The sequence below is a fragment of the Lacerta agilis genome, chromosome 1, assembly GCF_009819535.1.
Source record: "Lacerta agilis isolate rLacAgi1 chromosome 1, rLacAgi1.pri, whole genome shotgun sequence".
NCBI classification, from domain to species: domain Eukaryota; kingdom Metazoa; phylum Chordata; class Lepidosauria; order Squamata; family Lacertidae; genus Lacerta; species Lacerta agilis.
In genome coordinates, this window is record NC_046312.1 from 112,872,871 (window position 1) to 112,885,386 (window position 12,516).

The following is a 12,516-nucleotide window of genomic DNA, read 5'->3' on the forward strand; positions in this document are numbered from 1 at the left end:
TCTGTCGCTGAGACTGCCTGCTTGAAGGCTCCTCATAATCTGAGGTCCTAAACTGTAGGTTACTTAATTTGCGCATAAACCATCTCACTCAATCGTGTGTAAACTGACTCAACGTGTAAACTGAAAATTAATTCTGCTTCTGCATTACGAAGAGTTCTATATAACTGGCAAGTTTACAGTCCGGCAGAACTTCTTACCTCAAAAATATGCCGCCTTATCTGGTCCATAATCTGACCCTAATCACGTTTACCAGTTACTTACTTCCAAGATGTAGTGCATACGCACCGCAAAATTATGAGCAAAACACATGCCCAGAGGCACTCTGTTCCATATTCCTCTAGTCTAACTATTGGACCTTGGATGGTTTTTTTTGGGGGGGGGACGGACACAGACACACAAAATAAATCCACAAATGTGGCCCCCTTTATTGAACAGAAATCACAGGCACCCAATGTGACCCTCTACATTGTTTTATGATAAATAAATCCCACTGACTTTTAGAGGACCTTATGTCCCAAAATTTAAATGTTAGGCAGGAGAGAGTAAGGTTGCAATCCTAACCCCATTTACCTGGGAGTAACTGCTATTGACTTCTGAGTAGACATGGTTAGGATTCAGCAGGGCTTACTTCCTGTAAACAGACTTGACAATCCTAAAGGTATGGACTCAGAATCAGTGGAAAATAACAGTCATTTCCAGTGTAGTAGGACAATGCAGTCCTATTCCTGTCTCCTCAGAAATAAGTCTCATGGAAAGGGTGTATAAGATTGCAGCCTCCCTTCCACTTTGCTTTTTTAGTTTCCAAGTTCAGTGAACTAGCGATCAAACTGACTCAAAGGGGTGGGTGAAGGAGGTTCTTTATTCCCCCCCCCCACCTTTTGTACACACACACACACATTCATGGAAGAGGAAAGGACAGAGGGTGAAGAAAGAGCTGTAGTTCAGGCATGGCCAAACTTGGCCCTCCAGATGTTTTGGGACTACAACTCCCATCATCCCTAGCTAACAGTGGTCATGGATGATGGGAATTGTAGTCCCAAAACATCTCGAGAGCCAAGTCTGGCCATGCCTGCTGTAGTTATAGAGGGGGCCCTTTCCCCCATCCTTTGGACCCCTTCGCCCTGGGAAACTCAACGAACTGCTGCACCTGGAACTGGGTGTGGAGACTACAGATGTGGAGGACACAGCTATGGGGCAGCTTGAGGAAGCCCCATCAACTCTGGGGCTGCCCATAAATACCAAGTAAGATAGAAGCGTGATGTCTGCAGTCTCCAGGAATTCTTCTCATGAGACTTTTGAGGGTGAGCTAAGAGTTTGTTTGGACCCTGGATGAGAACCCGGGGGCTGAGAGGGGTGATGTGTCAGAAGGAAAATGAATTGATATTCATGTGCATGTATTAGTATTATTAAGGTAACGTTTTTATACGTAGCTGTGCATTTTTGTAATATTTTGTTGTTGCTTCAGTTTTTTGTACACCGCTTAGATGTATTTTTAATATATTTAGCAGTATAGAAATTAAATAATCAAAAGCCAAATAAAAATCCCCCCCAGTGCACATGCTAATGAACTACCCAGTCCGCTGCCAGAAGGAAAAGTGACTCACTCTTCAAACTATTTTTATAGGTCTGAAAAAGCAAAACCCTTAAGGAATCAGTAAACTCTTAGCTAACCAATTCAGGCATAATATGTGAAGGGAATATAGGTAGATCCAAGGACTTGGATGAAATAACAATATTAGTGAAATGTTAACTATAGTTGTAAGCAAACCCGCAGATTGCAAAATTAGACTGACATTCTCAGGAAAAACAGCACGCACCAGAGTAAAGCTATTTTATTTCCTAACCTGGTTAGGATCATGGCCCAGCCATATTCCTGACCATATTCGGAAGTAATTCTCAATGAATCAAATGGGCCACTTCCAGTTACAGCTGCCTAAGAGCCTCAGTTATCTGAGCTGAGGCTTCAGAAAGAAGAGTCTCATAATTGGGCTGTTTGGAGTGTTTATTTTAATATTACAGTTTAAAATGTGTTGGCTATCCAGGAAACCAAGCGCGAACATTCCACAGGAATCCATCTTCCCCCTTTCCCGCTTTCATTTTACGGGCCTATCCTTTCAATTACGACATGAAAGTTGTGTTCATACATTACAGTACTTGGAATGTTGCGAATAGAGTTTCTCCTCGGCTCCCAGGGCTATGCTGCAATTGTCCAGCAGATGGCAGTATTGTTCTACACATTGAACGGTCTCGCTTAAGCAGCTGCAGGAAACCCGCAACTAACCCCACGCAGCCGCGATGGCGGTCTTTGTGTAATTTGCCCTACAAAATATTGTCCACAATTCCCGATTACAAGCAAAACGACCGTGCATTTTCGGACGGCTCCCCCCCCCCCGCTGCCTCCGCTTAGGTGCTAGCTGCCCACACACTTAACACAAAAGTTACTCCAGATAGTTAAGACTTCAGCCAATTTTTAAGGAACTGGAAACGATGCCAAGAGTTGCTAGATTTGGCGCCCCTGATAATCCCGAATTGCACTTTAGCACTGCAGTCCACGCTTAAACTCGTGAGTAGACCCATTCAAGTCAAAGGAATTTCTCTGGAGTAAAAAGCACGCTGTGTTCTCTTAGCAGCCGAAGCACAATGCTCGGAGAGAGGCCTTAATTTTGTACAGTACTGTACTAGCTTTCGTGGGGGGGTGGGGAATAGAGATTTAACCCGTTAATATAATTTAACCCGTTAGCGTCCCTCGCCTCCAGCTCTCTCCCGCCAGCCTTTCTAATTAAATTTGGCATTTGGTACACTTTCGGTTCCTTTATGAGCAAAGTGGGTGCGGGTAGCCCTTTCGACGCTGTTGATTCAGCAGCCAGTTCAAAGTACATTCCCCAGGGTTCCCTCCGCATTTGCGCAGCACAAGGCAGCCCTCCCCACATTTACTCTGGACATTTACTCTGGACTAGAGTCGTCCCAGCGCTTCCTGCGGGGTGATTCTGAGAAGAGGGCCACCTTATACATGCCCACTCAGGAGCGAGCCGCGCCGAATTGAATGGCACTCATTAATTCCCGAAAGCCTTGTGTGCAGGGGGGGGGGCGGTTAGCAGCCTAAAGTGATTTTAGGACCCCACCCCCCAGCTACGGCTTGCATTTACAGTAGCGCCATGGCATGAGTAGAGAGCGAATCACTTTAGCACCCCAAAAGTTGTTTGAAAGTCAGTTCCATGACCTCAATGGAGCTTCTTCCCACAGAAATTGCAACTCAATTCTGGATGTTAAGGAGGTGAGTTAGCGCAGTACGAAAACAGGTCTGGATTTATTTGTGTTTTCAGTGACAACAAGGCGGCAGAGTTAACACTATCGTTGCATAAGAGGAGATTTCAAAACTCAGCACGCCGAGCAGTGATTTCATTTGCGTATGAGTATTTGTGTTTTTGTGTGTGTGTGTGTATGAGTGAAAACGTTACGAATTTTTTTGTACACCCTCCAAAGGAGGAGATACCAGAAATTAAAAACAAACAAACCACTATTGTATTATTTACTTCCACTACGAATACCTAACCTTCCCAGACTCACCTCCACCAACTGCTGCTACGTAACATGGACGGTATCCAGTCAAAGTAAGAACGTCCGGATCATATGCTACGCAGGGTGGATTCAAGAAGCATGACAGAGTTGGACAGAGTCTTACGGACCACAGTGGAGGAGTTGCTGGGTTACAATAAAAGCTGCATCGGCCTAATATAATTCTCTAGTGCAACTTTTGTTACGTTATGTTCATATACAACGTGATATAGCACAACACATATTTATTCCATCAGTATAATCTTTTGCAAGCAACTTATTTCAGGAGTATGTTTACCTGTCTGCATTAACATTTTAAAAAAAACCCCACACACCTTTGTTTAGGCCTTGGAAAACTTTTCATCCGCTCTAGTTGAGTGTACTATTATTTTGGGTGGGATTTAAATCGAGAGAGGGGACAGAATATAGGGAGGAAAAGGGGAAATGACCATAGAAAAATGCTCTTCTCTCTCTCTTCTCTTTTTTTTTTTTTATATTTTTTTTAAGAAGCAGCTATTTGCGTCCAGCGCCAAACCCCACATCCCAAGGAAAGGCGTCCAAAACGCAAGGGCGCGGGGAAGGAAGTGGGACAGCGCACACGTTGAAGATTTCCAAAGACCCACGTCTTTGTAGTGAACTGAAATACACGGACACGGCCCTTGAAATATAATACTTGCATTTCAAGTGTTTCACATATGTGCTCAGAGTCATCTATTACTTCAGCATAAACCGAAGGATAAGACATATTACACTGGCATGGCTTTAGATACTTAAAAACAAGACAAAACCCCAACATCACACCCGCTCATTTGAAAACAGACCCTTTTCTTTTTTTCTTTTCTTTTCTTTTCTTTTCTTTCTTTTCTTTTCTTTTCTTTTCTTTTCTTTTCTTTTAAGGCCCTTTCTGACAAACACACACACAGAGAGAGGAGAGAGAAAGAGAGAGAGACAGACAGACAGACAGACACGTCGTTTTCTTTCCCTCTGGGCATCGAAAATAAATAAATTTTATTCGGGGTACTGTAGGAGGAACATGTCTAACAGCTTGTGAGATCAAACCTTTTAACCAAGTAAAAAACGAAAGTTAGCCGAAGAACAAGAGTTTGGGAGCAGGATGGGAAACGATTTTGAAACGCAAGGGCCAAAGTTCAGTAGGCCTAGTTCCTTTTCCCCGCCCCGCCCACTGAATTCAATTATCCTTTATCATTAAATGAGTTCAGGGGCTTCTGCTCCAGAGGGCTGTGTAGCCTTAAGTCCCTTGAAGTCCATTCAAGAAACAGATCACTCTCTCCCTGCCCCTGGCGCTTTCCTCAACGACGCTATCAGCCCGTGAGTTAAAGATCTGCATTATCCAGAGCGAAGCACGAGGTCTCAGTTTTACCAAGTAGTTAAGTATGGGAGCAGCAGGAAGGAGTGCGGGTCGCAGGGCTTTCGTTTCCTACTCGAGCCTAAAGAAAGGAGACCGGCAACAGGGAGCCGGATTCAGATTCACTACACAGCAAACTTTTCTCCTCTAACCAGGCGGGCGCCAAACGAGTTTCCTTCTTTGAGGCTTTGCGCAAATCTGCTGCGACCCAACAACCCACCTGGAAAAAGAGATACGTCGCCACTGTATCTTTTCCGTGGCGCCTGGAATTTTTTGCTCGATGCTGTGCACTCTCGTTGCAACCGGGAGACGAAATAAAACACCAAACTCTTGGGACTACTTAACGTACTGGGACTCTTTAAAAAACAACAACCTATTTTTCGTCATTTATTGCTTCTTTCACTAACACCCGTTTCATGTACTGTAGTTAACAAAAGCTCCCACCAAGCTCCCACTCCTCTGAGCAGAATCCTGCCCATTCCCAGGAAGGGTTAAAAGCGAATGCTTTTTTGTGTGATTGTGGAGAAGGAGACAAAACAGAAGAGTTAACAGAACGCCCCGATATTTATATAAAAATACGCATCGATTTATACACACCTTTATACAAACTAAACATATTAGGCACAGTTGGTTTAAAAACCCCGGAACTCCAGGCCACTGTACTAAGTTGAGAATTCAGCCGAGCGCGTGAGGTGCCCTAGCTCTTAGTACGACAATAATGAAAAATAGCTTACGTGTTAAGCCTCGGTTGCAGACTGCATGCGAGTGCAACAGCAAGCAACCCAACATCACCACTTCCACTTCACACACACGCGCGCGCACACACGCACCACCCCCAAACAAAATTGCAGGCAGGATCCGGCCAAAATTTAAAGCACTTATAAAACCCCGTTTGGTTCCAATAATCCAGCATACGTGGCAGCAAACCAACACGAAACTTAGTGGAACTAACTTTGCCGTGCGTAAAGTAGGTTTCCTTTCGGTCGGATCTTGCCTTTCACGACTGCAAGAAATCTGACCGATTATTTCCCCCCCTCCCACTAACCGCAACAAATGTGTGGGAGGTGGGCAACCTCATCACAATGCATTTTGGGATTTGTTTGTTTGTTTGTTTCAAAAAGATTATTTATAAACCTGACAACCGCCCCATTCTAAACAGATGGACTTGGGAGGAATTTCGAACTCATTTCTACAGTGTATACTCCCCTAAATGAACTTTGCTTGGGCCTAGAACGGCAGGTCTCCAAAACTGGAACCCCCTGATTCCGGTTTAAGCTCAGTGGGGATCGGTTTTGAAGGAGGTGGAAGGAAAAATGCAGTCCTCTTTTAAAAAATAGTAATTTCACATTAAGGTCAGAGGTCAGTAGAGACCCTCGACTTCATTTACCTTGGCGCTGACATCATCATCACAACTCCCGTGCACATAATTATTGTCTTCTGGTCCATTATGAAAATTAGGGAGACTGATGATAAGGATAGACTATATATATAGATATATATAGATTATATCTATCTATCTATAATCACACCAGCTCCTTTTAGCACTTGGTATATTCTTAAGGCTAGTTTAGCGGTTTTTAGGAAGGCCTCGTGAGTGTGGGGGATGGGGGAAGGGAACAGAACCTACCAAAATACAATGAAGGAGAATGACTTTTTAAAAAAAAAAAGGGGGGGGAGAGGAAATTTAAGACTTGCAAGTAAATCCGAAAAAGAAATTGCGAACCTTTTTTCTTAAGTACTTCAACAAGGTTCCTCCCTCCCCATGGAGGAAAATATTAAATATATTTCAAGTCTTTCCAAAAGTTTTTTTGAGCCGATAGTGGATGGTTTGCAATTAATATATATTTATATATATATATATTTATAGATAGAGATAGATCCCCCCAAAACGGATCAGGAGACATTGTCCTTCAGCTTGGAGACTATCTTCTTGTCCTTGACCCTGCGGTTCTGAAACCAAATAGTGACTTGTCTCTCCGAGAGGTTGGTGGCCGCTGATATCCTCCGCCTCTTGTCCTTGTTTATGAATTTGTTCACGGCGTACTCGCTCTCCAGTTCCTTGAGCTGCAGTTTCGTGTAAGGCACGCGCTTCTTCCTCCCTCGCCGGTAGACACACATATCTGGCTGGTTTAGTGCAACGTCCCCTACGGAAAGAGGAGACCAAGGGGCAAATTTAAAAAAAACCACAATTATTATTATTATTATTACCATTACTACTTATGCCTTAACTTAACGTCCGACAACTCTCTTTGGAGACAATGCAACACAAGAGCTGGTTTGCAGCTATTTCAATGAAGATTTCTTATTTTGTTTATTCTATCTCCTCAAGTGCATATGGTTCAAATGGGAAATGCACACTTGCGCTCTCTCTCTCTCTCTCTCTCTCTCTCTCTCTCTCTCTCTCACACACACACACAGGTTTCTAAGTTGCAACTTTAAATATCTTCCTTGCTTGATTTGCATGTGGCTGCCGATGGTTGACACGGGATACTCCGCGCCCGCGGCCCCCCCCCCCGGCGGTTTGAGGGCTCTGGGGCAAGTTTGCAGCAGCCAACAATAGTAAAACAATCACGGCCAGCCTCGGAGAGGCCCGTCTTCATTAAGGCCAGAAGCCTCCCACCCCCACCCACCTCCCTCAAATCCTCATTTCCTCTCCGGCTTTCAGTCCCTCCGATTCCTTTCCAGCGGATCTGATTTTATTTTAAAGCTGAATGAAGGCTGCAAAAAGCCCCGCGAGGGACTTTCTGAGAGAGTAACGTAAAGGGCGGCTTTACTTCCGAGAAAATACGCCTCGGATCAGGCTGCAGGGCTGAGATCCTCACCAAGTCTGCTCAGAAATAAATGGCAAGTATTTTAGTGGAACTCGTTCCGATGCCTTTTCTGGAAGTTAAAAACACACACACACACACACACACCCCAATGCAAGCCAAAGGGACCTTCCTGGATTTGGGTTTTAGGTCTGGGGTGTTTGGGGAAAGGAAATGTTTCCACCATAATGACAACGATTGCACTAATAGTACAATCCTACCCAGAAGTAAATCCCATTGAGCTCAATGGGTCTGCTATTCTCCCTGGAAAGTGGGTAGGAGAATCGCAGGTTTCAGAGGACCCTTGCGAGGGTGTACAAATAAAAGCCGGCCGTCGAACAGGCTTCCTGGGAAGATAATGCTCACTGAGTTCAACAGAATTCTCTACAGCCTAAGACTAAGTTACTGGATAGGAAGTTCTTTTGAGAGTAAAGGCGATTATAGGCTAGGCGTGCCGAAGACCCCTGCAGCCCCAGGAGCAAAGACGTGAGAGCATGGAGAGCTCAGACGCTTATGGGAGCCGCTCCACGGCTTTCTGTGGGGCTTCCTTGAGGGTCTCTGGGAGTTGCAAAAGAGAGCAGGCCGTTCTCTGGCTCCTGGTAGGTCTAGCGTATAGCTAACCAGCTGGAGGAACTTTCCCCTCCTTTCCCCTCCTCTCCTCCTTCCCCTCCCCTCCCTGTGGTTTTAGGTAGGCAGCTACTTCTCCCAGATGTCAGCTTCCTGTCCGGTTGACCTTTTCCTACTCCTCCTCCTCCTGCTGTTGTGATCACCACCTGGCCGTGCCGTACCTGGGAAGGAGGACTTCCAAAAGTGAGAGCCCTGGGCCTGGTCTTTGGCGCAGTACACCTGGCCGTTCCACCCGTTGGCCAATGTCCACGACTGGTAGCCCTCCATGGAGATGTACGTCTCGTGCCTGGGCTCGCCGCCCGCTGCCGAGCCGAAGGTGGAGACCATGTCCAGGTAGCCGGCGGGCACATGCTGGTAAGGGCTGGCGGCGGCGGCAGCAGCAGCGTAGCCCTGATAGAAAGATACCTCCTTGGCTCGCGAGGAAACGTCGCTGCCCGACGGAACGCTGGTGCTCGCCAAGCCGGCCACGTCCATGTACTTCTCCACGGGGAAGGCGGCGTGCGGGGAGGCTTTGAGCGCGGCGTTCTGCTGCAGGCAGCTGTAGTAGCCGTTGCCGAAGGGGTGGTAGCCCGGGTGGTAGCCTAGAGCGGCGGCCGCGGCGGCCGCGGCCGTGGCCGTCGGGGGACCACCGCTTGAGCAGTCCTTGGAAGGGGCCGCCTCGGACGACGACGACGAAGAGCGCGCCCCGGCCGACGAGCCCGAGCGCTCGTAGGGGAAGCCCGAGGAGGTGGCGGGACCAGCAGCTCGACCCGACGGCGGCGGCGGCGCCCCGAAGACCGACGGCGATAGGAAATTGCGGCACTGGCCTCGGCCGCTGCTGCTCCCGCCGCCGCCGGCGTCTGTCCGCAGCGCCTCCATCTCCCAGCCGCTGCCTGCGCGGCTCATGCTGCCTGCGCCGAAGAGCCTCTCTGAAGGCGGGGACGCCGCCGCTGCTGCTTCTCCTTCTCCTCTTCCTGGTCTCCCTCCTCCTCGCCTCGGCCCAGCGGCGGCGGCGACCCCCAGCAGCTCATGGCGCGCCAAGCCACCGTAGCCGGGGCGACTGCTGCCTGGGACGGAGCGCTGGACGGGGCGGCCTCGCTCGCCCCCAGCTCGGGATGGTTTATAAAAACTAAGGCCACGCTGGGAGGGGGGACGCGGCGCCTGACTTCGCAGGGAGGGCCAGCAGGGAGCCCCCATTGGCTCCTCACGCCCACGTGATCGTAACCCGGCCACCGGGAAACTGAGCCAGAGAGAGAGAGAGAGAGAGAGAGAGAGAGAGAGAGAGAGAGAGAGAGAGAGATCACCCCTCCCTCCCTCCCACCTCCTCTCTTCTCCCTCTCTAAACTTCGTTTCCCTAGGTAGTTACGCTTCTCAGATAAGGGGTTTTGTTCTATTTTTGGGAGGTGGGGGTGGAGAAGAGGAGGATTAATAGGAGGGGGCAGCAAAAGAGCGGCTTGAATAAGACTGAAATATTAATAAATGCCGACGCCCCTCCCCCTCCGTCCTTCTCTTTGACAACCTCGGGCGGGGGGGGGTGAGGGGGCTGACATCAATTTCGAATCAGTTCACAAGGAGAAATTCCAGTTTGGGATCCTGTTTACAGAATATCAGAACGCACGCGCGCGCGCACACACTTCAGCCCTGGATAGGACCTCTGTAGAATTATCTGTTCATAGATAAAGGAGGAGACTGAGACGGGAAAAAGAAACCCTATCTACGCTGCCTTTAAATGTTATGTGGATATGGTTCTCAGCTCCAGGTCGCCCAGGCCAGCTAAGATACCAGGCGGTAATTTGAGGGGGGAAATGTTCTCAACGACAGCTTACCTGTCCTAGTTCTGCTTTCCTCTGATGCCTCGACCCAAACTGTACTCTTCAATGGGGTTTTAATGGTACAGGTGCTTACCAGAGTTTCCTGAAGCGTAACCTGTCCGAAATGCGCCACGATTTGAAGCCGACCCCAGTTTGCACCGAAGTAAGTCGCACCGATTTCATTAATTCCCCGTCCCCCAATTTGTTTCACTAAGTACTTTCGAGCTGAATTGTTAAGACCACGAGAACGTGTATAGGCGTGAGAAGACATTATACATTAATTCGTATAGCATTATACATGTATTTTGTATGATAGCCATATCTCTGCGCAGCAACACTGTATTGCACAGGCACAAACGGCAGCAGGTCTAGCTCTCAGCCCGCTGTATCCCTGCATTAGCAAGCAAAAGCTAAGATTCACTTTCTTGGGCTTTGGATTTGAATCACTGGGTTGTAAGGAACCGGTGAGTTTGCTTAGTTTCCAGATGGGTTCAGCCCTGGGTCTCTTGGAGCTAAAAGCAACGAAAGAGTTGTCTTCTAGGTGTCACAAGTCTCTTCGTCGGGCTTCTTTAGTGCAGCTTTCAAGAGGGTGAAGATTAAGGAGAATCTCCCTGCTGCTAAGCAGACACTGGAGCTCAGGAAAGTTAAAATGCGAGTGTGCGCACCGGTTTCATACAGTGAAAACAGTGCCGCAGCTCTCTGTTTATTTCTGCGATGTAAGAGCGAGGTAGGGCTCTGTTTACGCCTTTCTTACACCTCGATTCTCAGAAAGTTACATGGGAGCAAGCCCCGTTGAACTCGGTGTCAGCTTCTACTCGTCCGACCTACGTGGCTGCAAACCTCCTCAGGACTTTTTACTCCAGAGACAAAATTCGTAGGATCGAGCTGCTGTGCTTCAGCTGTGATCCTAGGCATGGTTACCCGCGAGTAAATCCCGGTAAATCTAACCTTTGCAACTTTACTTCGTCCCCTTGGCTTTTCGGAGTTGCCGGGGATCTTCCTAAAGTCCGCTCTTTAAGCTGCAGATCCTACGGGAGATCCATGGCGCAGTTGCAGGTCTGGGGTGTTAGATGCGCACAGAATCGAATAAATCCCCTTGCTTATTTTTACCTTATCAGCAGGCTATAGAATAGGAAGGTAGGAAGAAAGAGAAAGAAAGAAAGAAAGAAAGAAAGAAAGAAAGAAAGAAAGAAAGAAAGAAATCCCCGGAATATGGCAAAATGCTTTGAAAGGACACTCAATCCTTAAAACATGTCTTAAAAGTGCTTAAACCATTGTAAGGAAAAGGGGGATGGCTCCTTTCCCCCTGAGTGGAAAGAGATATTTATATCCAAGCAGAAAGGCTAAAATAGGACTGCGAAAGGACCACGACTCCGGCAAAGGGTGTGGGTGGACAGGCGCTTGGTTCGGCTTCCGATCCGAAAAGAATTCGTGCCGAGGGAAAGAGGCCGTATTGTGCAACAGGAGGAGAAAAGAAACCTGCCCCCGCGGCTTCTGAGAATCACTCGGCATATGGAAGCAGAAACCGGCCGGGCGGGTCACGAGAGGTCTATTCGCCATGGTTTGCAACCCTCCTAATAACTCTTGGCAGTTTCCGAGGCAAGAGCGAGGAATGACAAAAGCAGTGCCAATAACGACAACAGCAACCGGCTGGGAGCAAACACAAGTTCACGTTCATTAAGTCTCGATCGCTTAACTTCACTGACTGCCGATCCTCCTAATCAACGGAGCGCGCCAGTAAGTGAAACTGACAAAGGTCACAAAGTTCACTCCTGCCTAAACCCGATTTCTATTTGTTTCCAGGACGTGTAAAGGAGTCGGTAATTAGGAAGTGGTTACTAAGGGCACGACGTGAAAAAAATTTTTTTTTTTAATCTACTCGGCTGAACTCCATCCCCCTCCCCTCTTTTCTTTCTTAATTGCATACAGTTAAGGAAACATTTATATCCCGAAATAAATAGAAATATCGGAACAGAATAAGGTTGCCACCAAATTCAAGCTGCAGCCTTTCAACGGCTTGCCTGGATGTATGTGGTTAGGATAAAGTTGTTTATGTAACACAGTTGCAATCCTCCTCAACATTTGAGTAAGAAGTAGGATAAATATATTCCGGACACGATGCCGCCTTTGTAAAGGATTCAGACGCCTTACTCGGTGGCAATATTTACTAGGACTTAAATATTTCCCATTGTGTTCAATGGTGCTTCCTCCTAGGGGCATAAGGACTGCAGTCTTCCTTGGAGGGGGTAACTTTCCTCCAGTGGAATCATTAGGCTTCCCAGAGCGTTAAATTGTGGCTGGGTCGTGTCTTATCATTTTGGTATACGTTCTTCAGTGTTTTTTCATTGCAGGAGAGATAGTCGCTGCCAGA

At 47.5% G+C, this 12,516-nt stretch overlaps 1 protein-coding gene across 1 annotated transcript; it reads right to left on the reverse strand.

Annotated features, from left to right (window-relative positions):
• Window positions 1-6,678: 6,678 nt before the first annotated feature.
• Window positions 6,679-9,538, reverse strand: HOXD13 (homeobox D13). The gene is made up of 2 exons (XM_033174018.1): window positions 8,517-9,538; window positions 6,679-7,065 (listed from the first exon to the last, which is right to left on the reverse strand). Exons 1-2 carry the CDS (start codon window positions 9,529-9,531, stop codon window positions 6,815-6,817), a joined length of 1,266 nt encoding a protein of 421 aa, XP_033029909.1. The 5' UTR covers window positions 9,532-9,538; the 3' UTR covers window positions 6,679-6,814.
• Window positions 9,539-12,516: the final 2,978 nt, after the last annotated feature.